At 28.4% G+C, this 27138-nt stretch overlaps 3 protein-coding genes across 7 annotated transcripts; 2 read left to right on the top strand and 1 right to left on the bottom strand.

The window, feature by feature from the left end:
* Window positions 1–433: 433 nt before the first annotated feature.
* Window positions 434–6470, top strand: LOC145190311 (EEF1A lysine methyltransferase 4-like). Of its 3 annotated transcripts, XM_090090839.1 has the most exons (4): window positions 434–477; window positions 581–1081; window positions 1366–1649; window positions 2630–4616. In XM_090090839.1, exons 2-4 carry the CDS (start codon window positions 922–924, stop codon window positions 2666–2668), a joined length of 483 nt encoding a protein of 160 aa, XP_089946965.1. In that variant the 5' UTR covers window positions 434–477; window positions 581–921; the 3' UTR covers window positions 2669–4616. The 3 variants fall into 3 exon arrangements, with proteins under 3 accessions (XP_089946965.1, XP_089946966.1, XP_089946964.1); XM_090090840.1 differs by lacking the exon at window positions 434–477 and having other exon boundaries at window positions 2747–4616; XM_090090838.1 differs by lacking the exons at window positions 434–477; window positions 2630–4616 and adding an exon at window positions 6183–6470 and having other exon boundaries at window positions 584–1081.
* On the top strand, window positions 6367–10546 carry LOC145190310 (lysine-specific demethylase 8-like). Of its 2 annotated transcripts, none has more exons than XM_090090837.1 (3): window positions 6367–6487; window positions 8631–9264; window positions 9441–10546. In XM_090090837.1, the coding sequence occupies exons 2-3, from the start codon at window positions 8641–8643 to the stop codon at window positions 9849–9851; spliced, it is 1035 nt and encodes a 344-aa protein (XP_089946963.1). In that variant the 5' UTR covers window positions 6367–6487; window positions 8631–8640; the 3' UTR covers window positions 9852–10546. The 2 variants fall into 2 exon arrangements, with proteins under 2 accessions (XP_089946963.1, XP_089946962.1); XM_090090836.1 differs by lacking the exon at window positions 6367–6487 and adding an exon at window positions 6864–7178.
* A 3970-nt stretch (window positions 10547–14516) lies between these two features.
* LOC145190780 (SWI/SNF complex subunit SMARCC2-like) lies at window positions 14517–26643 on the bottom strand. 2 transcript variants are annotated; one of them, XR_016453183.1, is made up of 32 exons: window positions 26512–26643; window positions 25491–25562; window positions 25095–25142; window positions 23728–23813; window positions 23385–23466; window positions 23065–23157; window positions 22736–22808; window positions 22513–22582; window positions 21814–21889; window positions 21606–21686; window positions 21298–21325; window positions 21175–21221; window positions 20967–21055; window positions 20821–20869; window positions 20685–20718; window positions 20530–20589; window positions 20249–20295; window positions 19989–20122; window positions 19772–19843; window positions 19567–19680; window positions 19328–19481; window positions 19125–19232; window positions 18647–18686; window positions 18511–18567; window positions 18260–18395; window positions 18012–18134; window positions 17747–17848; window positions 17468–17658; window positions 17222–17356; window positions 16959–17123; window positions 16726–16825; window positions 14517–15178 (listed from the first exon to the last, which is right to left on the bottom strand). XR_016453183.1 is itself a non-coding variant. In XM_090089832.1 (32 exons), exons 1-32 carry the CDS (start codon window positions 26620–26622, stop codon window positions 14685–14687), a joined length of 3249 nt encoding a protein of 1082 aa, XP_089945958.1. In that variant the 5' UTR covers window positions 26623–26643; the 3' UTR covers window positions 14517–14684. The 2 variants fall into 2 exon arrangements, 1 of the variants encoding a protein (XP_089945958.1); XM_090089832.1 differs by having other exon boundaries at window positions 19125–19210.
* Between the last annotated feature and the right edge of the window lie 495 nt (window positions 26644–27138).

Genomic DNA, 27138 nt, shown 5'->3' with positions numbered 1-27138 from the left:
GAGATGTAAAGTATTACCAAGCTTACGAGAAGTATTTTGAGATGTTTATTGGAGACTTATGAGATAAGTCACCTGAATGATTGCTACTTTTGTATTGTGGATGTTTGTGGTTGTAAGAAGGCTAAGGACAAGAAGAACCTAGTCTATCCTCACATAGCATTTTTTTTTTACACCGGTATCACATACTGAACATATGCCTATTCCAATTCCACCGACTACAGATCAAGTCAGCATAGAAATATTGGATAAGGATAATTATTATACGGAAGAACAAGAAGATAGAACATGGCAATCTGGTGAACCTTACTTTCCAACAAACTTGAAAATCTAGTTAGAGTTTCGAATTTTTAGAAATCTACAGTAAGTTACCAAGTACTAAACGAGACATGGGTGGCAATATCTGGAATTTTTTCCGTAGTGATGCCTCCATTCACAAAAGACAAAAACGATCTAACGTATATTTCTGAATTATTGAAAGTAAATTGTAGTTATGTTAACTTATGTCATGTTATGTTTAAGCATGTATATTTATCTTCATATTTAATGTAATTACATGTTAACTGTAGTTTGCCATCTTTAGATAAAGTTCTTTTGTTTTCTGCGAATGGGATCAGCTGGAGCACAATACATATAGCCTATCTCCATAATCGTTAAGGAAGAGAAAAACTTAAAAACGACCTTTAAAACATAACATATACAGCGTGTATTTAAGTAGATCATGAAGCATTTTTTATAATAACAAAATAGTTGGCTTATTCTTATCGCACGTTGCTTCACTTTCGGTACGGTTAGTGCTATTTATAATTAAAAATCTACCGAAAATAATTTTAGCATACTTGATACAGATTAAGATATATTTTGGACTATAAATTAATATAAATCATGTAAACAAGTTAGTTGTTTAATAGCCTATACTTGTCTATGGATGTTGAAGCAGTGAGCAATCTTGAGTATGAAAAGAAAGATTACTGGAATAAAAGATTTGAAATAGAGAGTAATTATGAATGGTTTGCAGGGTACTCATGTTTTAAGCACTATTTAAAAGAAGACATCCATACCTCTGACAGAATTCTAATGCTTGGTAAGTTATGCTTTGCTATCTCATTAGCTGTGAAAATACATTGTCATACATACATACATACATACATACATAGATATATACATACATACATACAAACATGCATGCATGCATGCATGCATGCATACATACATACATACATACATACATACATACATACATACATACATACATACATACATACATACATACATACATACATACATACATACATACATACATACATACATATATGTGAATTCACACTATGTATTTATGTGAAATATGTATATATTTGTAAAATTTAGGATGTGGAAACAGTGCCTTAAGTGAAGAAATGTATGAAGATGGGTATCACAATATTACCAATATTGATTACTCTGCAATTGTTATTGATAAAATGTATAATCGATGCAAACACCATTCTTTAATGGTTTGGTTGGTTATGGATATTTTTGAATTAAAGTTTGATCCTTCCAGCTTTGATGTTGTAATAGAAAAAGGAACATTAGATTCATTAATGGTTAATCAAAAAGATCCTTGGAAATTATCTTCAGAACTTGAAGAGAAGTTGCATAATGTGTTGGTAAAGGTGAGGTTTTTTATTAATATAGTTATTACTATTATTGTTGTTATTATTATTATTATTATTATTATTATTATTATTATTATTATTATTATTATTATTATTATTATTATTATTATTATTATTATTATTATTATTATTATTATTATTATTATTATTATTATTATTATTATTATTATTATTATTATTATTATTATTAATGTTATTATTATTATTGTTATTATTATTATTATTATTATTATTATTATTATTATTATTATTATTATTATTATTATTATTATTATTATTATTATTATTATTATTATTATTAATGTTATTATTATTATTATTATTATTAATGTTATTATTATTATTGTTATTATTATTATTATTATTATTATTATTATTATTATTATTATTATTATTATTATTATTATTATTATTATTATTATTATTATTATTATTATTATTATTAATGTTATTATTATTATTGTTATTATTATTATTATTATTATTATTATTATTATTATTATTATTATTATTATTATTATTATTATTATTATTATTATTATTACTATTATTATTATTATTATTATTATTATTATTATTATTATTATTATTATTATTATTATTATTATTATTATTATTATTATTATTATTATTAATGTTATTATTATTATTGTTATTATTATTATTATTATTATTATTATTATTATTATTATTATTATTATTATTATTATTATTATTATTACTATTATTGTTATTATTAATATTATTATTATTAATGTTATTATTATTAAATTATTATTATTATTATTATTATTATTATTATTATTATTATTATTATTATTATTATTATTATTATTATTATTATTATTATTATTATTAAGTTAGTGTATTCCTTCTATATATCTCCCATATAATTTATAACTATTGTTTGATAATTTAGGGATAGCCCTTCTACTTTACTAGTTTTATTAAATGCATTTTTGGTTTATTTGATTTAGACTAAAGTTTTCTTTGGATTTATTTTCCAAACAGTTTAAAGAATGAACATTAAAAAAAAAAGTTAATGTTTAGTTACTGGTGTTTCAGTTACACAAAACTAAATTTTATTTGAATAGTTTTTGGCAATTATCAAATTGCAATAATCACTATTATGCCTGATGCCTCAACCAAGTGATGCAGTCATTCAGGCTCTGATGAGAACAATCACAGAAGAAGTGGCAAGATCATGTATACTGCATTTTTCTAGAGCAGTTATTTTGACTGCAGAAGTGTCATGTCTTGATTCAGTTGATAACTTTAGACATTAGTTGTGGCATTTGCATAACACCTGGGATTTGAAAGTGTATTCTGTAAACTGTGACATTTCTAAGTAATATTATTACTAGTTCAACAAATTCTCTGAAGTCATCTGTTCAGATTCCAGCTGTTTTTTTGTAAATTTCAAGGCAGAACAAGAAGATGCTACCAATGACTCCACTGATGGGTCTGATAATGTTGTTTGAAAGTTATGATCTTAAAGTTGCCACTGATAATTAAACCTCTTAAAAAAGTAAAATTTGGAGTCTTGAGGATGTACCAAATGGAGTCTTTTTAAAAATAGCTTCAAATCCAATACATGCTGGTGACAAGCCATAAAAAAAAGATTTTTATACAATTTGTTTTCAATCAATTATTAAACACTAGCGATTATCTGTTAAAAAAACACTAGCGATTAATTTGATGCAATTTTATCAAAGTACAGAGCTTCAACCTGGTCTTCATCAATCCAGCGCTTCCAAATACTGAACAATGCAATTATTTGTGCTTCACTTGTTCCAGCTTGCAATTTTAGAATTCCTATAAACTGCTCTTTTCTAATATGAGAAAAAAGATTTGTGAGTGGTTACAGTTATACATGCCATCAGTGTATCATCCTGGTGAACTGTTAAAGCAATAGATGATGAGGATTCTGACCTCAGATTCTTGACTTTTATAGCTCAACTGTTTGTTTTATTGGATTCACATTGATGTTTAATTTATTTACTTCATATCAAAACTGGGTAGAGCTTAAATGATAAATGTTGCATCTCCAGATGACACTGTTGTTCATTCTGTCCAATGATGAAATTCTAGAAGGCATTACACTTTCTCATTTTGGTGCATGCTTCATTAAACCATGCCTTGCTATATCTTATCCATAAAAATAGTTCAACCTTGAGTGACCCCTAAATATCAACCAAATGACACTAAAGTTTGCAGAACCAGTTGTGAGCTGGCATGGAACAAAATTAAGAGTTTGCAGCCTATTCTGTTGAGTTTTGTTTTTGGGACTCCCCTAATGTGCATGCATATACATTGCATGACCCAAATGCAACAACAGTTACACTTCATTTGGCTGGAAAAATGCAAAAGATGAAAATCAAAGAAATATATTAGAATTTTCTGACTTAAAATGGGATACACAGGTTGGAGTGCAGTCATTTAAGAGCTTTTAACAAGTTCCATCTGTTAAAGTGACTGAAACGCAACTCTTCTTCTGAGGACAAAAATGAGAAATCACATCACATTTAAAAAATTTATGATTGGTTTTTTATTCTCAATACATTGATTCTCTATAACATATTTGCTGGTATTTTCTAAATCTCTTTCCGTGGTTTTAACATTTTAGCTTGACAAACTGCATGTTCTGGAATGTATAAGAAATCAACTAATATTTAAGCTCTCCAAACATTTGAAATTAAGGCAAGTTTTTCTTTTTGGTTACTTGTGGCTAATTTGTTGTTGATACAACATGCTATTGATACATCTGTCCCAAAAAAGGTGTACAGGCTAATGTTTAGCTGTAATAAACTAAAGTCATTAGCTGCAAAACTCTCTGGACTTAAACCATTTGGATTGGTTTTTGTGATAAACTTGTTCACCAAATGAACTGGGATAAAGTACAATTGAAGAAAGCCCTAATTAATGAATTGTAGCATGCAGTGAAATAAATAAGATTATAAAAAGTGTTAAGAGTTTCTTGTGTCGGACAAATAGATTGTTTCATATGTCTATGAATTAGAGAAATTATTTGCACTAATGAAAGTAAAGTTTCTTACAGAAAAAGAAAAGGCAAAACTTTTATTTAAAAATAAACCTCTATCATTAGAAATAAGATGTAAAAAATAAAAGTGCACTTTTTGCAACACTTACAACTGGCAATAATTAGTAAACCTCAAACAAACAACTATTTTTACTTTACAACTTTCATTAATAGTATTTGTCTTTTACCTGTGCAACCTTAAAAGAATGTTAAATAGGATAGATGAAAAAGTCAACAAGTTGAAAGATAAAATGTATTCTTTAAAAACAATACGAATGATGTTCATTTAAATAAGTTTTACATTTTAAAAATTACAAGTAAAAGAACAAGTATTGATAGCCTAGAAAATATTCATAATTATAATCATAATCATTATTATTAAGGAATTTATATTCATATATTCACAAGTTTTAAAAGTTCAAAAAATTCAATCGAAAAATTTAATGAGTGCAATTTTTTAAAACTCAAAGAGCAGCTCTTGCTGATAGGTTACTGGATTTTACCTCATGAAACTATTTTTCAAAATTGCACTTAAAGCTGTTTATTGAAAAAAAAGGAGAATGATTGATGCACTTATATCAGAAGAATGTAAAAATTTGTTAAAATAATTGATTTAGAAAAACAATCAAGCAGCTATCAACAGATAAATTATTGGGTCACTTCACTGAAGGACTCAAATAGTTTAGTGAAGTTGTTGGAAATTGCATTACAAGAGTTTACCTTGTCAACTCAAGTTTTTTCATCTTTAAAAATTTGATTTACTACAATGATGAAAAAATAAATATATTTTTATTCACATTTTGTGACTCCAAGGAATTCTTTTTAGTTAGTTTCTGCAACCTTTTTTATTGAGATTAATTTGATTTTCTTGGATGTTTTCGGGGCAGAGATTAAACAGATTCTAGTTAAACAATAGAATTTGAAATAATTAGGCTTTAAAAATTAGAAATTCAAAGTTTATAAAAGCTTTAAAGTCATAAAATCTCTGAAATTGAAAATCTGACTGAACTTTACTCAAACACATTAAGTTTTTACAGAAATTTACTTAATTTTTTTTGTTGATCAGACATGAAAAACTTTATAAAACTGAAAACACTCTAAGGTTAGCCAGTTGCTAGCCAGTTTATGTAACACATTTGATAATTTGTAGCTTGGTAACAACTTGAAAAATATTTTTAGTTCTTTTTTTTTTCTTTGTTTTTTTTTTTTTTGTTTTTTTTTTTTTTTTTTATATACCCATTTGGTTAACAGTTTTGCTACCATATTAGCATGAAAAAACTAAATTTTGAGAATTTTTCATTTAATCAATACAAATATTGATCTGATATGAAGAAGAAATTAGGTTTTTGTACATACATAAATTTTATTTAAAAATTGTGTGCACGCAATTGTGGCATTCTTTTATTATGAACATTATTAATGAGTATATTATGTTATAGATCAGTTCTATTTTTTTATGAAATTGTTAATGAGTATATTACATGTTATAGATCAGTTCTATTTTAACAAACAATGGAAAGTTCATTTCTATTACGTTTTCACAGCCGCATTTTCGTAAGCCATTGTATGGGAAATCATCTTTGAATTGGTCAATGGTATGTAAATCATTTGGAGATGGCTTAGAATATTTTTATTACAAGATGATTAAGGGAGAAAAGTTAAGCGTAGAAGATCAAAAAAATGAATTGGAAAAGCAAACTTTAAAGATAATTGATCAGTGTTCATCAACTGTTTATGAAGAAGATACTGAAGATTTTTTATTTAATATCAACTGGTGAAATTAACTGTATGACAGGTAGCTTTGCAATGAACTGGTTTGTTTCTGTCTACCTTTTTTATAGTGATCATATACATAAAATGCTATTTTTAGTCTATGTGTAGTATTTGTGTCAGCATGTAATGAAGTTAGTATTATACTGTTACTGTGGATGTAATGTAAATCTTAGTCTACAATTTTATTCAATATATAAAAAAGTTATAAATATTTTTGTATTCGTGTAAAATAGTATGTGTTATTATATATTAGCTTGCATCATCCACCCATAACTTTTTCTATCTTTACTATAATTTTGTTCTACAAGCCATAAAAACATTATTGCTAAAATTTAATATTTTTTTCAACACAAATTTTAAGAAGTGCTTTTTGCTACTCCTTGCAATTTTTAGCATAGTCAAGTTTCTAAGGAATTTCTTCAGTGCTGTGAATGCCTTATTTTATCAAAGTCTAGAAATACTCTAATCATACCTTGGCACCTCTGCTAAAGTGTTATTTACAGGTAGAAATATTTGACAATATTGTTCTCTTGTTAATGTACATGCTAATAGTTGCTTAGTCTGCACATTACAAGGAAAGGTTGCAATCTATCACATATTTGGCTGGTGTGACAAGATGTATTTGAATTCATTGCTATCAGTGTTTTAAATGTTATAATTTCTGGGTGTTATCATTTTGCTCAAACAGAACGTTTTACAGCACTTGGAAAAAAGTAAGGTTTTAACTTCTGCCTAACATCTGAGTTTAAGTAATACTATGTATTACAGTAATGAGATGTACTTATAGTTTTAAATAAAAACATCTGAGTTTAAGTAATACTATGTATTACAGTAATGAGATGTACTTATAGTTTTAAATAAAAACATCTGAGTTTAAGTAATACTATGTATTACAGTAATGAGATGTACTTATAGTTTTAAATAAAAATTTGAGTTAATAATTTTTTTATTTATGAAACAAGCAAACTATTTTACAAACATATTTTTGTTTTTCTTCAATTTTAAAACCCTGAAATGGCATAAAAATAAATGGTAAATTAGACTAAACCCTATAAAATAATGTACATTTCAGTTTTTAAATTTTTTTTTAAAGGAAATAAGTAATAAGTTAAAAATTTGTTCTGCAGCATGTAAAAGAAAATTAGGTTTAAAAATCCAAAGAGAAGATTAATAAAAGATAGGCTGTTATAAACCTTTAAACGCGTCTTTTAGAAAAATCACAAAGAAATCCATAATATCAGTAAGTATAAGTTCTTAAGAAAGTTGAAAACAGGAGGAAATTCCATTATGTAGAGGTCTAAAAGACCTAAAGCCACAACAGATTTAGATTATTTCTGAAATCAAATTTAGAATAGTTATTTCTAAAATATGAGCAACTCACATAAAAGTAGCTTCAACCTTCTCTGGACAAAATTTTGCATGTTTCAAAAGTGTTAACAAATTATATATAAATCTTAAAGAAGACTTCTATAGAATCTCAAAAATCTATAGAAATTCTATAGGATTTCTAAAGAAATTTTTGTCCTGAGTTAGCACTGGTTTAAGTAAGCAAGTCTAAATTCAATTGTGAAGGTTACGCAAAGTGGTAATAAGAAAGTCATTGTTAGAATAAGTGAAATAAGAAAGTGGTTTGCTATGAAACACTGGCAGTGGGTAAATCGAGGACAATGGTTGGTTTCTAAGTGCATCCTACTGTCCAATTTGAAGAAAGTAAGAAACTCTCAGATTCAGAGAGTATGAAGCTGTTAGATTTAGAGCAACTTGCACTGACTTTGTGGCACCCTATTGATTTTCTACAATATGATTTCTTAGTGTATTTTTATTTGCATTTAATAGTTTTTGATTTAAGGAGTTTTTTATTTTATACTAAAAGATGCAAAATAAAGTAATTCATTACTTTGTGCATGAAAAGTAAATCTAAATAACGTGAAATAAGATGATTGCGCATGTTTGGGGTGAATATCTGATGTTTTTGCTTATGAAGGTTTTTTAACTTGTCTGATTTTTTTCTACTTAAAAGTAAGAAAATGGTTTGATTGATATTGCTATACATAAATATAAGACGACTATTTGTAATGGTTATTTATTCTTTGAATCTTAAAATATGTCAAAATAATGTCAAAGTTTTTTATTTTTTGTTTATCTAAAAACATTTATTTTCTTAGAAAATAAGACATGAACAAATCTGCAAAAGAAATCAAACGAGTGGGATCACTGTCTGTTGAAGATTTTGAGAGATTTTATTTAAATGGAGAGACTCCAGTGATAATAGAAAACTACATAAGTGAATGGCCAGCCTCAAAATGGACGTTATCAAGTTTAAAGTCCAAAGCAGGGCACAACAAAGTTTTCGTTCGTCGAAACACGGCCGAAGAAGACTATAAAGTTGGTAAAAAGTATAACATAGAATCCATGTCTTTCAGTGAATATATAGAAAACATTGAAGCAAATAATAAAAAAGCTCAGTCTTCCTATTTGGCTGTGCAAAATATAAAGATAGCGTTACCAGAGTTAGCGAACGACATTCGTGTTCCTTCCTATGTGAAAAAGTTACATGGAGGACCGTTTCTTTGGCTGGCAAGAAAAGGACATTATGAATTTTGCCACTTTGATCCTGATGATAATTTCTTAATTGTGTTTTCTGGTGAAAAACATGTTAAACTTTACAGAGCCGATGATCTTGATAATCTCTATCCTAACCCGCTTGGATCCTATGGCCGCACTATTCAATCGCAAGTAAATTGTGACAATCCAGACTTCAAGAAGTTCTCAAACTTTAGGTGTGTTCAAGAGTTTGAGGTAATGTTCTATTTTTGCATATGTATCATATATGTATATATAACAGTCCTCTTAAATTTCAACAAATTTTTTATTTTTTTTTTGTAAAAAAAAACAAACAATCTTTTGAATAAAAATAGATAAGGATGCACTTACGGTGTAATTCGTAAAATTCTAATTGTCCATATCATTTCCAGTGTGTATTAGGAGCTGGCGAGATGCTTTATTTCCCCGCATTTTGGTGGCATCAAGTCACTTCAACCGAAACCACAATTTCAATGAATATCTTTTTCGGAAACGACGGGACGAACACTTATATTTCAAAGATAATGAGTGGAAATCAATGGCTATGTTTCAAATATTGGCTTCTTAATATTGTCGAACAGAATAGGCAACTGGAGTCATTTCAGAATGTTTTGGAATATTTACCCGAATCACTTATGAGTTTTCTTGTAAAACAGTGGCACGAGATTCCTACGGAAAAACAGCTGCATACACTTATAAGTGCTATCTTAGATTATTGTGGGTTATGCAAGGTTCCAGCGAAAACAAAACTTTTTAAGAATCCGCCAAAGTTAAGAATTAGAGGTTTACTATGGAGGAAGTAAGATTTTCATTGGTAAATCTTCCAAGATTTTAATTAAATAATTATTTCTTAGATTATTTTTTCAAACAGAATCCCAGATTATTAGTCTATATTTTCAAACAGGATCCCAGATGATAGATTAATAATGTCGATGTTCAATAGTTAAATATCTTATAAAATTGACTCCTTTGATTAACTTTAATAAGGTCTGGATTAGCTTCTAAATACGTAAGACTCTTCTCGTTCTTCTCTCCTCGTTCTTCTCTCGTCGTTCTTCTCTCCTCGTTCTTCTCTCGACTCTTCACATTCCTTTTAAACTTTTTGAATAGGTTTTACACCTACTGTACATCTCTATGGAGTTTTGTCCATGAAACTTATCCTAGGTTTTTAAAAAAAAGCAGAGATTCATTACAAAAAACTAAACCAGTATAGAAAGAACCAAAGGGGTTTCCCACTCAGGTCGTTCAGGCCATCTCTGATTTTCTAAAAATTTATGGCAATTTACATTTGTAATCCAAAATAAATGTAAGTAAAAATCCAGAAAGTACTCAGAACTACTACACATTTTTTAAATTTGGTTTCAAACAGTTAACGTCCTTTTAATTATTTAAGAGTACTGTGATGCCATGTTTTTCATTGAATAAGATGCAATGTCTAGTGATGTAATATTTAGACTTATTGCATGCACACAACCATTTTTTAACTAAAAAAGAAAAATCCATATCGCTGTAATCTTACGATCATGTAGAAATGTTATTGCTAAGAAAAAAGCAAACATTTTTTTTGGCAAAAATATTAATTTGATAAACTTTAGCTGAAATCTATAATAGCGCAAAAGCAATATAGAAAGTTTTGATATAAAGACCGTTTTTTTAACTAAGTCAGAATTCATGTGAGTAACAAGCAATTTAAATGAGTTAAAAACAACAAATATTGAATTTTAAAAATAGCTGAATAAAATCTGTCAAATAGATTTTAATGTTAAGAGAATTTCAGGAGAAAAAAACCTCATTCAATCAGAAGAAATCGTTTTGAAATCAAGATAAATTGTCAAAAAGCTGCACTTCCAGAAAAACACCAAATAAGTATAAAAAATAAGCAAATTTATATATATATATATTTAAAAAAAAAATCACGTTAGAATGTTCCTGTAACATTCTTGAAATTCCTTTGCTTCTATATTGTCACTAAAGTGTTTTTTATTTTTCTTAGTTTTTCTTTTTTTTTTTTCTCCATCTTTTGTTTCAATTGTTTTACTCGTTAATTGTTCACCAAACCTTTTGTTGATTACCAAAAAACACAACAAAGTTAAATCATTTTAAAACTTAAATTACAAGTAAACTTTTCTTGAGCTATTGTATTTCTCAAATAAAATACATTTTTTTTGGTTCAAAAACGGTGTTTTAATTGTGGTCCAACCACCTTAAAAACAATGCATCACGTATGCTCCGTTTTCGTTGTCGTACACTACCAGCTTCATTTATATCCAACATTAGCACAGCATTCTAGTGAGCATTACATTATCATACTAACTGTGAAAATCCGTTTCAGTTCCGGATGCTTTTGTGGCCTTTTATTTATTACTTACACAAAGCATTTACCTTAAAAGTTCGCTATAGAATATTGTTGAGCTTTTTTAAATATCTTTTGGTAGTAAGATATACCGAAAAAACAACCTTTTTCCTGAGCCGTGTTTCAGGAAAAACTACCTGCTTATATCTAAAAACGAGTGTTTTTCTCGAAGCATATTGCACGGTTTGTCTATAGAATCGTTTCTCGTGTACTTTTTCTGTTCCAATGAACACTTTTTTATAAGAAGTATGCAAAAGCTTTGTATTCAAGCCTTAATCTTAAAGTTATTTACTATGTTTTACACATGATTTGAAAGAGAATTTTTTCTTGTTTAATATGACTTTACTTTAAGTTAAGATAATTCTTTATTTTTGAAATATTTTCTTTAAAATAATGGAAGCAGAAAAGCTTTGGATACTTGCTGCTGTGGTTTGCCTTTACCAAGCGAATGGGGCTACTTTAATATGGAGTGGAGCCTAGCTTTCCTATTCCATTGTTTGATAGACCGCTATTTTGCTGTATATGGACCATATTTGTGTGGAAAGAGTGGATTTCAGAAGTTGTTGCGAAACTGATTATCTTCTTCTCAAAGGCAAGGCTTTTCCACTGAGGTGTATAGTATCTTTTAATGAGGCATCTTTGGAGGGCATTGACTGCTGAAGCTAACTGTTTTGCTCCTACTGAATCTGCTTTAGCCATCTTCTTAAAATTTTGTGAATGACCTCTACCAATAACTGACAAACATTGAGTGCAACGTTTTCAGAATCTATTGACTTGGTTTAGTGATTGGATCCTTTTTTTTGGCTAATGATGCTGCTCTTCACTTTGAAGCTTGCCAATCTTACAATTAAGACGCTATTTGTTAACAAACGCGTGAGAGGCTTGGTTGAAATCAAATGAAAGTAGTACGGTGTGGGAATGATTTGAGAGCCATCTAATTTTCCTATTTTAAATCAGTAATTTTCCCAATATAGCTCTTTCATTCAAAAAACTCAAATAATTCTGAATGAAATGAAGATTGTGGCATTAGAGAGTTCATTGTCACTCTTCTTTATGCAAATGACACAAACTGTCTTTCTGCAATCATACGTTTTGTCTCTGTTAGGCATTGTGAAATATTCTAAAGACGGAACTGTCACTAATAATGAAAATTTGAGGTAGTTCTGCGATTTACCAGAATAATGAGGGAAGTTTTCAGCGATTATTTGCAAAAAAAGTCCCACGAATGGCAATCCCAGATTTCGAAATGACTATGCACTAGCACAAGCTAAAAAGATTTTTTCGTGTGTTTTCGTTGATAAAAAATTTTTTAAACTGGGAAATATAATGACCTAACTATACTGGAGTTTGTCAGTACTACGGAAGGTTTCTAAGCAAAAAAAATTTTGCGCGAAGTTAAAATGTGTGGTTTTAAAACAAGACTCATTTGTCATTTGCATTTGTAAAAAACGTTTGTAATTTATGAGATTTAAATATGCGCAACCTTTTAAACGACAAAAAACCATGAATTTATAGAGTATTTAGGATGCTCAATTGCTCCTTAAAAGTTCAATACTTGTTAAGTCAATACACAAAGTAGGGTTTGGTAAAGACAAGAGCAGTTATTAAAAGAAAAATCATTATTCGTACACTGTCCTCATTGAGCTTTTTTTTATCACTGCTTTAATCCTAGGACTGATGGACTGGCAGGTGCTGATCAGTTAACCCCTTGACATTCAAACAGTTTCAAACACGAATAATGGATGACTTTAGTGAGTTGATACTTGAGTGGACCTTTTTGCAAGCTTTATTCTCAACTACGCTCAACACACTGTAATTAAAGGGATTCAGGTCAGGGCTGGATGGTGGCCAAAAGTCATCGGAAATTAGCTATATTGTCCTGAAGATATTGTTGGGTTTTTCTGTACTCATGACAGGGTGGGTTGCCTTGTTATAAGACGTAATTGTCTTCTGGGAATTTTTTATTCCTACAATCAAAACGGACTGAGGGTGCTTGGTGTGACACACAGGTGGTGCCCGGTCATCTTTCTGCACTATGAATCTATCATTTCGCCAATTGCACTATGAATCTATCATTTCACACACTCAACACTAAAAGGTTTTTATCTGAGAATATAATGAGTATTGAGATAGTATGGCTTTTCAGCTGATTCAGAAGCTTCTTAATAGCTCCAACCTCAAAGTTTTAAGTCTTTCTGTCAACAGTTGGCATGTAGGTTGGGCCACACGACTTTTTTAAGTGTTTTCAGAATTCTTCTGACTGTCCTCTCATCAACATCGAACAGTTTTGTTGTTTTTTTAGGATCTCTCAGCACTGTGACGTATTTTCGCTAAGATGTCAGAAATACGAATCACTTCAGTTGCAGGCAAACTCGCGTGAATCAAATTTTAAATTTCAGTTCTTTTGGCTTCCGTTGTAAATTTTTTAACTGAAAAATTTTTTATTAACAACTTTATTCAAATCTAAGAAGTTCATTGAACATTACTCACCATAAACAAATCTCGGAATTTTTTTAATTTACATCACAAAATTAAACTAAAAATCAGTCCGTGAATTACTGCTCTAACAATTGTTTCCCATAGCTCTAAGTATCTATGAAATTCATATTAATAGATCTGAGATAGTAAGAGATAACCCAGTGCCTGATGGGTCCTTTCTGAGAAGATATTGTAAAGCCGAAATAAAGGCGTACAATAGAGGATATTACACCAGAAAATTTTCCAGTACTCTTTTTTTTATCTTTTTAAATAAAAATGAGTTAAATTTTTTTGTAATCTATTTTTCTTAAAAGGAGTTGTAATTTAAAAAGTTTTTTCGCGTTTTCTTAAATCCTAAAATCTTAGCTCTACGGACCTCAACTTTCAACTTGCAATTTTGTTATAATTTTAAACTTTAAAACTGTTGATCTGTAGTCCGACCTGAATCCTTGCATGGACCTGTGGTTGTGAACCACTACATGAGGTTGAGCCGAAAAAACTAAAGGGATAAACCATACAACTAAATTTACATGAATTGTTATGAATTTGGATTTCTTTAATTCACGTAGCATAAAATTAACGGCAGAGCTATTAAAGTTCTGAAGGTATATATTTTTTAGAATAGTAAACAAAAGAATGTTTTATTTATATTATCTTAGAACAATTGATATAAACCACGTCAAAAACAAAATGAAAAAAGTCACGTGAAGTACAAAAAGCTTCGTATTGACTATTTTTGTCTTGATCGCAATTAAAATTATGATGAAGAATTTGAGGGATCCGATTGTGAGAAGTGACCTCCTAGTCATAAAGGAGGAAATTGGCCACCAAGTCCGGGTGGGTACTGACTAGTTGAGAACTGGGCTGGATTTATTTGGGGCATCATTCCTGCACCAGGTTGCATCATGGAGTTAGAAGGAAACCCTTGCATCCCTGGAGCCATCCCAGGAATTTGCTGACCAGGAAAACCTCCATATCCTGGATAAGGCGGCATACCTCCAGTCATATACGGAGGAGCTTGATGATGCTGTTGTATATCACTATTGACTTGAGCATTTGCACGATTTGCTTTAGAACGATTACCTCTACCACCACGAGCACCACGAATTGCGGGCATTGGTAATGGTGGTTGGACAGAATAGGGAGGTAAATCTGGAATTTGCTTTTTGTCATCTGGCTGAATACATCCTAATGGTAAAGGTGCTTTTGCTACCATTAACTCACTCGCGGCTAAAGAAGATGTAGAGGAGGTATCGGAAATCCGATCACTTGTTGGAGATAAGACTGAAACGCTTGAATCTATAAAATGATTAAGATTTACCAACTAATTACTAATATTTTGACTAAAAATAAAAAAAAATAATTGTAGAATATAAACAAACAACAAGTATTTTATAATGAAATTGGACAGTTGCTAATACTTTAAAACTGTCATAGGTATATTTCAAAACTGTACTTTATAGCTATAGCAAAACTATATCTTTGGTTAACAGCAGAAAATAAAGCAATCATTTAGAAATAGAAAACGCTGGGGAGTTTTTGTTCTTCAATGTTATCATCTTCTAAAAAGTACACCATGGCGTGAGGTTAAAGAAACTAATGAAAATGTATGGAAATTCAATCTAAGAAACCTTAAGAACTAACCCTACAGATTTGTTACATACTTGAATCTGGTTCTGCTATTGAATGTGTTATGAACGGCAACATTCACATGCATTTGGCAAAGTCTTGCTAGTTACCCTGAAAAGTCTTGCTAGTTACCCTGAAAAGTCTTGCTAGTTACCCTGAAAAGTCCTAGAGACCAAGATCACATTCTGGTTAAACTAGATTTAAGATTTTTTGAATTAATGCTACTTTAAAAAATCTCTGAAAAACATGTCTAATATTGCACAGACAAAAGTACACATTATGTTGGCAAGTAATTGATTTTCAAAAATTAAAGTTATAGGACTTAATATAAATATGTAATTAAAATAATTCTTTCCTATTTAACATCAATATTACAACTTAACATTTAATGTTTGAGAGTGAATTCTTACTTCTCAGCATTACTTTTCTGTGTGTGCACCAATTTTGAGATTCTATTTTTCAATCATGAGATTACAAATTTAAACTTGTAACTTGTTATAATTACAACCTTTGAACATTTTTAGACTTTATCATTTTATTGATTTTGCTTTAATGAAAATTAGTAATAAAAAAAAGTTTCCATTCATCCAAAGTCTTTTGTAAGCCATTAAAAGAGAAAAGTTTAATATCCTACTTTTTTAGAAATTACTGAAAAAGATGCGAATTGTCCACTCCAAAGATGAAAACTGCCTGTTTTAGTACAGCTTTTATCTGACTATGAACACCAAAGACACATGTATTATGTGTACATCCAGTTTGAAACTTTAAAACTTTGAGACTTTATTCAGAACAGGCTGTGAAATCTTGATAGTCTGTCTAAATACAAGTTAGCCCCCAAATAACCCCTAATCTGGTCAAATGTCAAAAGAAAGTATAGAAAACAAGTCATTTTATACTTTTTTTTGACATTTGCTTTCAAACAATGTTAAAAAGTTTTAAATGGTATGAAAATTTGAGCATCTAGACAAAAACTGATTTCAAATTAGAAGTCAACATTAAAAAAACATCTTTGTTCTTTAGTAACACTTTTTAACAAATCTCCTGATAATTGTGTAATTATAGTAAAAGTTGCAATAACAAATTTTAAAGAATTAGAACAGTTACTTTTGATTTATAAAATAAAATTAATCTATTATCTACAACATTAGTAAAATTGTAATTTTTTTTTTACTTCATTAGTTCATCACTATTACTTCATTGCATTTAAATCTACTTACTAGATCTTGCAGATGTCATTTGGTGTTGGAAAAAATCTGGTCCTGGTATTTTATTTTCAGTAAATCTCTTCAAGTCACTACAGTTACTGCTCGTAGGTGCCTAAACATCATCACATTTAGACACTATTATGTACATTTGGGTATATCTATATGTAAACTAAACAATAAAATCTTTTTATCAGTCAATAGGTTATTATGTAAACTTAATCTAATAGCAAATTGGAAATAATAACCCTTTCATCAGCAGACGGTGTTGCAGAGGGCACAACAGGTGTGATTGATGGAGGATGAAGTTGAATTTCAACAGGAAGACTTGAAGCACGTGCTTCTTGCATTTTTAACTGGTCCATAAACAATTGTTGACGCTCTTTGACCAAAGCCTGACGTTGCTGTTCTAACTAAAATTTCAAAGTTTAAGTTCAACACAAAGTTAGGCTTCTGTGACATTTAAGATTTTAGTTATTTCAATTTCAAAGTGGGGTTTAAACTAGCTCACTATTTCACGTTCTTTATCCATTATTGTTTCTAATTCTTCAAAATGGCGTAGTTTAATCTCAAGTTTTTTCATCTGAGTTTCAACAAGAAGTGCTACAAGGCTTTTGATCTTTCTCTCTTCAACTTGACCTAGGTGCTGCAAACAATTTTTAAAAGCATTTTGGTAAAATTTTACAACCCATTCATATCTTTAAGACTTTAAAACCAAAAAAAGTGTAAAATATTTAAACAACAACAACAAATTTACTTTAGCCTTAACAGCAGCAGCTGCAATGGCAGCAGCAGCAGCAGTTTTTATGTTGCCTTCAGAGATTCCTTCATATTTCTTTATTTTCTCTTTATCACTTATACTTAATTCGCTTGCCGAAGCTTCCTCATGCACATCACCATTCGTTACTTTATGCTCATCCTTGTGTTGCGAATCAGCAGTAGATGTTTCTAGATTACAGCAAAAAAATATTGAATAAATTTTTTTTTTCACCTAAAATTTGCTCTACTTAAAAAAATGACAGAATCAATATTCTACCCTCTTCTTTTTCAACAGATTCCTTTAACTCAGCTTGGGCTTTCTCAATGTGTGCATTTATGAGCTCACTAGGTATTTCTTCCTTAAGTTTGGAAAATTCATCTGCACAGATAAATGTAAATTTGATGCTTCAAAACATTACAGATAATTTAACTAACATTTACAATATTGCAGTATCACTATGATTTACAATATTATAGTATTAACATGATTTAATAAATAAAAAAAACTAAAACTAAAAGAACAGAAAATGAAAGCAAATTACCAACAGCTGCCTTAGCAGCAGCACTGGCCACTCTTGGGTCAACTATTGAGGCTAGAAAAGCTACTGTTGACATGACAGGATTGCCTGACTGACTAAAAGGAGTTGGTTGGAATGCAAGTGGTCCTGAATAAAATATTTTGACAAATATTATCATTTTGTATAAGACTTTTTCATGCAGCTTTTTTGTAGCATAGTATTTTTATAAGGAACACATGTTAATTTATAAAACACCTTTCTTTACAAGATACCTAAGAAGCTACTGTCATTCTCCAAGTAAGGGTCTTCAATTGGAAGTTTAAGGAAATGCATAATACATTCATCTTGAGTCCTGGTACCAACATGCTCAGATATCTTATTCCAGTCATCTTTGTGAAGCTCTAAACCCTGCAAAGCATCATAAACTTTTCCAAATACAACTCAACAAAAAGATAGAGTGACATCCAGTTTATAGTTCACACAGTGAAAGATGAAAGCAAAGAAAATATTCAAGAAATAAAACCTCAAGTAACAACAAAGTCTCTTGGTCAGTCCAATCTTTGTATGCTGCAGATCGGCTCTACAAATTCAAGAAAAGTAGTGAGAATTTATCAAAAACTTTTTTACAATACTAAGAAAACCTAAACAGATTATCATACCTTCTGCATCTTTTTGGTTAGATAGATGTCATTTCGTAATCTATATTAAATAAGTGCAATTAAATAAAGTATTTTAGCCTTTTTTCAAAAAAGCTTTTTACTCTGTAGATGTATACTCAATATTTTAACAATAGTAAGCTCAAACTTAGTCCAAATTAATAGAACTTTTAAACTATCAGCTGAGTTTTATTCTTAGAATGCTCTTTTCAGTCTGATAACTAATATTCATTTAAACTCTTTTTGTAACTAATAACTATTAAAATATAAACATAAAAACAAGATGCTGTTTCTTAGAAGATTGCTTTTTATGAATGCTAATGATGGTATATGAATCTTCATGACCAAACATTATCGATTGTTATAGATGTAACTCCTGATGAATACAACGGTTTATAGTGTCATTACATAAAATCTCATAACTAAAATCTTGTAAAAACCTAAAGCTTTGAACAAATCAAAACCATTCACTTCATTTTACCCAAAATTATTTGCATCTGAAAGTTTTTCTTCATCCATTTCCTCTTTCTTTTCTGCAAGATTGATTAACTGCTGTGATGCAGAAATCTGTATGGAAAATAGCAGAAATCTGTATGGAAAATAGCAAAAATCACAATGACAAAAGAATAAGACATATTTAAATACTTTTTTAAAAAAAAAATTTTCTAAAATCTAAAAATTTACAAGTGACTTTGCAGGCTGCAATGGTTGTAGACCTGATGGAGTATCTGCTAATGCATGAAAATGGGAGGTTGGAGGAGGTCCCATAGGAAGAGGGCGACTATCAGCATCAACTTGGTAGTTAATTAATCCCCACTGCTCCAAAAAAGCATGCACTCTGAAATGTGCAAACAAAAAAATTTAAAAATTTTGTCAAATAAAACTAAGAAACTTTGAATATTTATTAAAAAAAAGTCTAAAACCTTGTTATTGCGCAAACATCTCCTGCTAAATTTCGCCTACAAGCAGTTGCAGTCAGATATTCAGTGGGGTTCAAGCGGTAAGAGTCAATCATAAAGTTACGATAAGCCATGTAACTGAGTAAAAGAAGTAAATTCTAAAAGTATTATATTTTTTATTTTGCAACAAAATATTATAAGTATTTAGAAAGATAATAAAAAAATTTACATTTCAGGGGTTTTTGACTTGTTCCTTCCATTAAAATACTCTGGAAGGGCTCTTCGTTCAATGGCATGTACACTTAATTAAAAAAAAAAAAACCTCTTAATTCTCTAAAAAAAAAGTAGTTAACTAATCAAAAACTAACAATAATCATAAAATAATTACATTCTAAAATATATATTAAGATAAAATCTAGATAATTCTAAAGACAGTAGAAAATTACCTGTTGTAATTGAACCAAGCAGCATAACTTGGTATAACAATATGTCTTGTTTGTTCAGGTAAGTTATCATCATGTGGGATTTCTGAATCATTAGCCAAATACCTGGACATATTTTCATTTGTTTTTTCTGAGTTCTAATAATGTAATAAAACAATTTATATGCAAATGAAAATAAACAATCACAAATAAAGTCTATCATAAGATTACATCATTTAATGCATGCTGTAATGATGAGTTTATGATAATATAGACCTACATACCTCTAGATTTATATCTTTTACATCTGTATCATGATCTATTACTTGATCTAGTATTTAAAGGAAGATAAGAGTTTGTAAATAGTTAAAGATTGGTGTGTCACCACATTAAATGAAAAAAAAATAAATAAAAAATTAGTACTATAAAAAAGACATCAATTATATTAAAATTGTAAATGAGGCTTTATACAGAAAAATATTATTAACTTCAAAACATAAAAAATCTGTTATTTAGCAGAAACCTATTGTTATTCATTTACTGATTTTTAAACAAATAATCTAACCTCTCACACTTGGAGTGTTATCAGATATATCCAGCACAATATTTGTTTTTGTAATGATAGCTATCAAGAAAAGAAGAAAAAAAAAACCCTCAGAAATTTAAATAATCTATAAATAATTTTTATAACTTTGTAACAAATTTAAAAATATAAATTACATAATTGGGCTTCATCCACTGGTAGCATAATGGTCTATTAACATAAGAATACAAAAATATATCAGAAAAGTAAATATAGCTAAAGAACACAGAGAACTTTAAAATATTTTCTTTTACTGATCAAAAAGGAACATACTTGAGGTACAGGTTCTGGATCAGGTAGCTGCAAAGTTGGATCATTTTCACTAAAATTAAACAGATAAACTTAAATATATATGGTATGATTTATTAATGAAGTAACATTAATTCTGTTGCACTCCCCTTAATTAAAATATTTCTTACTCAGAATCATCTTTACTTTTTGTAGATTTTTTCTTCTTTTTTCCATTTGGTTCAGGAGATGTTGCAGATTTCCGTTTTTTAATGTTTGGCTGAAAAATCAGGCACAATAATTACACTGATCACCATCAAGATTTTGAAAACTTTGATAGTGATCAAAATTTATTGCTTTTTTATTTAATTAAAATTTTACATTAATGACAGCAGATACCTCTTCACTTAATGATTTCCCTCTAAATCTTCGTTTTATTCCTTTCCCTAAATTTGATTAAAAAAATTAGTTTTATGTTTTTAATTCCAAAATTATTTACCTACAAATTGTTATCATTATCACCTTGTGGAGAGATGGGACCAACATTTCCCTAAAAACATAGCATTAAAACTTTTTTATAATGATAAGCTGAATTTACTATTATTAGGGATTTAAAGTTAATTTTCAAATAAATTTATGTTACATTTAGATAAAGTTAATTTTCAGATAAATTTACATTACATTTAAACAAAGTTTTTATCTTTGGTTTTGACCAATACTTAATTTAATATTACCAGAGCAACTACAGAAAAAAAAAACAACATAAAATGTGATTTAGTAAAAAAGTAGAAAATTTAAAAACAAACAAACTTATAAAATACAAGGCTTACATCAATGTATTCAATTTCATAGTCTTCTTCGTTCATCCATTCATTATACACATCTAAGTCTAACAACCAGCGCCCATTTAACTAATATCAAAAAATGTATACAAATGACTAACAGATCGATAGGAGTTAGTATAAGTTCTTAATTAAATACAACTATCATCCCAAAAATATCTATATAGTCTAAACATAACATTTTAGAGAAATTCACCTCCCAAGCTTTTGAGCGTACTGGAGCTGGCTCAGGTTCTTGATCACATTCACTTGAAGGTATCCAAGAATCATAACTATAACAAAAAAACGTTTTTTTATTTTATTCAATCAAAATAAACTAAAATAAATTATATCAAATATTCTGGAAATAACCTGATCAAAATCAACTATGTTGATTAAATTTAAAAGCAGAAAGAATAATATAAAGACTTTAAGACAATTGCGAACCAGAATACTATTAAGCACTGACAACATCTGAGAAAAAAATAATTTCTTTCGCATTAAAAAAAACAAAACAATTTTCTTGTGAGTTTTTATGAAAGCATTCAAAGTGGTCCTAATGATTGTGATTATTTGAACAGCAGTGTCTTGACATAATAATTTTAAAAAATGTTAATGTTGCAAATTTTATACTTTTTAAGACTAGAGCTAGCAACCAACTTCAGTGACCTAATGAATTGTTAAATGCAAAACATCTTCAAACTTAACTAAAAATTTCAATCATCAGAGAATAAAAGAAAAAAGAAGATACAAATGTCATTTTTACATGAAATTTTTCTGTATTAATTTAGGCTATTAAATTTTTAAGTATCTATGAGATTTCATCTTGCCTAGGAAATCAGATTAGCAAATTTAATTTCATTACAATAATAATAAAAAATTAGAGTACTTTAAATTAATTAACAAAAGAGATTACCTGTCAGGAAAATACCACCAATGAACTAAAACTTGCTTATCATGTTTCATAATAGGACGCAACCATTCCTCTAAAAACAACTTTCTAGTAATTACACAGTTTTTATTTCATTCATGTGAGGTTTTATAACAACAAAGTCACATTTCACAAAGGAATGTTGCAAAGACTTTTTCAAATTTCTTTTGTACATAACAATTAAAACGAAAAATTAACCAAAACATGCCATCATTTTGAATGTCAGGTGGGCATGCATAAACAATATGTGTACATTTTTCTTTTGAGTCAACTAAAACACCCTAAAAAATAATATAAATGTTCCCATTCAACTATTTTAAAGTAAATAAAAATTCAAATGTAAATTTTTTAGTTAGCAAATAAAAGCTGAGAGAAAAATACAATTCAAAATACAGTTTATCAACAAAAAATTAAAACAATCCAAGCAATCTTAATTAAACTGCAATGAGTTCCAGAAAAGCTTAGCTTTTAAAATAAAATTCAGATGCACATTGCATATACTTGGACAGTCTACATTTGTTAAATATAATTTTGAACCTGGTGCTTTTTTACAATTTCTTCCAGTTTAGCATAATGCTTTTCATCCATAGATGGGTCTAAATAGATTTTACGTGTTTCAAGAAATCCTCTCTAAAACAAAATTAAAAGTAAAGTTATGTTAAAACTTTGAAAAAACAAATATGAAAACTTATATTTTTTAATTGTATTTATGTTTCTTTTTTCACAATAAATATTTAATTTTGGGAACAGAAATCTTTGAAACCCCATGTTTTTCCTTAAAATTTCTTCGTATAACTTTATTAAGGTTAATTTTTTTAATTATAATAGGCAAAAGACACAGAAAAAGAAATACTTACTTCTTTAAGTAATTTCTCTATGTTGAGAAACATTTCAACATTGCGATCAGCTCTTGATGGTGATTGAAAGTCAAAGCGTCGCCTGCATTTTTAATTTACAAGAATTACAGTGTTATACTTTCTTAAGAATTAGTTTTTTAGTAGAAATTTACATAAATCAATATACCAATAAATTAACAAGGAGAAAGGTATTTAAGTAGGTATTTCTAATAAATATACCACTAAACCCCATTACTATTGAATATAAGAAGTCTTTTTAACCAAATTTCATATTTTGATAAAATGACAACTTAACCCTATTTTTATGGGACTTAACTCAAACACAAGAGTAAAAATAGCATACCATCCTTGATTAACTTTGAACTTGAAAGCACATGATAAAAGGTGACAAAGAGAACCATCTGGAGAGTAGTCCATAAAAACCTTTATCTATTAGAGAAAAAAACAATTACAAGCATTCAACCCTTGAAATTTAATTTTAATGTTTTAAAAAGTAAGCTGGTTGTAAAATTTGCTCAAAACCTGTAAACATCTCATTGTAAGAAGGAAATCTACTTACAATGAAGATGGGTTGAAGCAAATTTGAAGAATAAATTTTAAATAATTGTGTAATTAAATATAAAGGTGGAGTATATGAGTGCATTATAAAAACCATTTTCCATAACTGAGCTGTCTGATTAAACTATTTTTAGTATTCATGGTCTGTGAAAAAATATTGTCAAAAAAGATTTTTTTCTTACAATATTTGACTTTATTAAGTAGGATATAATATAGCAAAAATTAAAAATTTATACTAACAAGACAAGTTTGAAACAAGAGAATAATGACAGTGATTACAGATTATACTGTAGACAGATTATTTAAAGTGTCAGGTGTTGGAATAAAACTACTGCTGAAATTCCAAAAACTATTTCTTGTACATTGACACTATGAAAAAATGCAATAAGTAGCTGTGGAACAGTCTATTAATACAGGAGTATTTTTTGAAATGATTGCTAGCTATAGTGGTCAGCATGTAGGTGGTGCACTCTAATGCAAGACTACAAACTTCTTAATCTTGAAAAAAAGAAAAAATTATTGCTGAGAAGGTATTTATTGTCAAAAATACTGTAGCTCTCATGGGTCCAGATGTTCTTTTTTAAAGTATTTCAGGTTTAGTGGAGTAAATTCTACATAGTAGCAAATGTAGATAAAATTTCAACATAATTAATATTGCAAAAATTAATCTTGAAATCCATAAACCTCAAAATGATTGCAAAAAATCTTAAAACTACAAACTATGAAAAATTACTGGCAGGTAGAAGCATTTAGGTAATTAAAAAGATTTTTCAAACTAGCAATGAGCTGAATATTCTTCATTTAATCTAATTTTAACTTTTTAGTTGGTTTGATATTGCCAACTTAAATACTTATTATTAACACAAGACATGTTGAAAGCATAAGATTAAATTAATTAAAGACAGAATAGAGTTGAAGGCTTTTTGATTTCTTTGAAATTATTTTATTAATTCAACATATATTGAATTAGATATTTCATCTTTTTCTTAGTAAAGTATGCATGCCATCTTATTAGTCACATAGCAAATTACTTTCCTAACTTAATCAGCCTTATCAAACTATTAGTTTAAATTCAACTCTTGAGATAAAACTTTTTTTTGTGCGTGAAAAAATAAAAAACCACTAACTATTAAAAAAAAATTTAATACTTACTGGTAATCTTGTTAATGGAGGATTACTTATGTTTTTCCCAAAAGCATCCTAAAAAATTTGAAGATACTTGTGAAAATTGTTGATTTCCAACATAGAAATTTTTGAGAAAGCATAGAAGTTAAATAAATTTTTGAGAAAGCATAGAAGTTAAATAAATTTTGAGAAAACATAGAAGTTAAATAAATTTTGAGAAAGCATAGAAGTTAAATAAATTTTGAGAAAGCATAGAAGTTAAATAAATTTTGAGAAAGCATAGAAGTTAAATAAATTTTGAGAAAGCATAGAAGTTAAATAAATTAAGCTACAAAAAACTTAGTCAGTAATCAGTTTTAATTAGTATGATACTTTTCATTACAAAAAAAATTGATACAACTTAATATTATAAACTGTAAATACCTCTTGATATTGGACTAATTGTTTAACCAACTCACATAGTCCTTTAGCATTTGGAGGTTCACCTTGTGCAAACTATGAGACAAAAAACATTAGAGAACTTTTATTGTGCTAAATGTTTTTATATCACAATATAATTTTCTAAGACAAATTTCTTAGAAATTGGAACTCAGAAGTTCGTTTTTTTTCAAAACATACATCTATATACTAATAAATATTCATCGTATACTGTAAAATTAAATTTAAAAAAAAAGAGGAGAGAAATTCTGATTTCTTTTAACCAAGATATTCTTTTAATTTAACCACCAGAAAAAGGAGTTAATTTGATAGCTGATTTCACACAACACACAGATTTAAGCTCAGAATTGTTCATAACAATATCTAATTTTTTTTTTACCAAAAAGGACCATTTGTTTGAAATTGACATAAATAGATGACAAAGAAACAGACAATGTATTAAATAAGATTAGTCTTTTTTTAAGTAAAAATCAAATAGCAAATCCTAAATACTCTACTTTTTCTCAATAGTTAAAGGGAAAGCTTTTAATACTCAACACAGCTATGAACCATGTTTTATATTTGGTCAGAAAAATATTTCACAATTCATACCCAATTATAAAAAATGATACACTTTTACATAGATCTTCATGTTTTCTCCAAAAACAATTTATTGGATTCAGGTCAGGACTAATATTAAACAATTTCCTGATCACTTTTACTGTGCACTTTGGACAATTATTTAGTTAGAATGTTCAAAGTTTTTCTGCAGATTCTGAGATGCTTTGCTCCATAATCATTAATTAGTTTGATATTGCTCCAAAAAATTTAACTAATTAATTTGTGTGTGTGTGTGTGTGTGTTTATATATATATATATATATATATATATATATATATATATATATATATATATATATATATATATATATATATATATATATATATATATATATATATATATATATATATATATATATATATATATATATACACACACACGCTTTCTTACATTATAGCTAACTTACATTTTTGGAATTTTTCAATAGCCATTGCCTAACAGATTCAATCGAATCTAAAGTTTCTTGAAAGTCGTAGTACTTTGAGTTTGCTCCACCGTCTTTTCGCGCGATAGCCATTTTTAAAAATATCTCTAAACAAAGGCTAAATCTTTAAAATGAATGAACACACTTACCGTCTTAAAAATACCGAAACACTTTAGAGTAGGGGGGGGGGTCTAACTTTTTTTTAGATTTTTGGTAGTTTAACCACTTTTTCCTAATTAATTTTTTATGCTGATTTCGAATTTCACAATTTTTTTACTTCATTATCCATATTTAGCCTTCTACTTCAATTTTAAAAAAAGTGATTATTTTCACAAAAGAATTTACTGTTAAATTAAATGAGATAATTATTATTTTCAAATATAAGCGATGTAAAACACATAGTACAGTTTTTTTTCATTATATTAATAAAATATGTAATCATCATGCCTAGTTATAAATAACACAAAAAAATTGGACATTGCACATCATTAAGTCTAATATTAATAATAATTTGTTTCGATCTCTATTGAAAGTGCAAAATAACTTTGTGGAAGTCATCATAGGTGATTGTGGTTGCTGTGATGACTTTCCAAGTACAACCTTCAAATT

Source organism: Hydra viridissima, unplaced genomic scaffold, assembly GCF_058129835.1.
Source record: "Hydra viridissima isolate aposymbiotic clone 2 unplaced genomic scaffold, HvirCarnegie_v1 scaffold_6, whole genome shotgun sequence".
NCBI lineage: Eukaryota > Metazoa > Cnidaria > Hydrozoa > Anthoathecata > Hydridae > Hydra > Hydra viridissima.
This window is presented reverse-complemented; position numbering and strand designations above follow the sequence as displayed.

Excerpts from the sequence above, each read along its gene's own strand:
- LOC145190311 (XM_090090838.1), top strand. The coding sequence starts at position 922 with ATGGATGTTGAAGCAGTGAGCAATCTTGAGTATGAAAAGAAAGATTAC. Across the intron at positions 1,082-1,365 it reads TGACAGAATTCTAATGCTTG|GATGTGGAAACAGTGCCTTA; the intron begins GTAAGTTATGCT and ends TGTAAAATTTAG. Across the intron at positions 1,650-6,182 it reads TGCATAATGTGTTGGTAAAG|ATCAGTTCTATTTTAACAAA; the intron begins GTGAGGTTTTTT and ends TACATGTTATAG.
- LOC145190310 (XM_090090837.1), top strand. The coding sequence starts at position 8,641 with ATGAACAAATCTGCAAAAGAAATCAAACGAGTGGGATCACTGTCTGTT. Across the intron at positions 9,265-9,440 it reads GGTGTGTTCAAGAGTTTGAG|TGTGTATTAGGAGCTGGCGA; the intron begins GTAATGTTCTAT and ends TATCATTTCCAG.
- LOC145190780 (XM_090089832.1), bottom strand. The coding sequence starts at position 26,622 with ATGGCTATCGCGCGAAAAGACGGTGGAGCAAACTCAAAGTACTACGAC. Across the intron at positions 21,687-21,813 it reads TACGCTCAAAAGCTTGGGAG|TTAAATGGGCGCTGGTTGTT; the intron begins GTGAATTTCTCT and ends TTTTGATATTAG. Across the intron at positions 19,681-19,771 it reads AAGTCAAAAACCCCTGAAAT|TTACATGGCTTATCGTAACT; the intron begins GTAAATTTTTTT and ends TCTTTTACTCAG.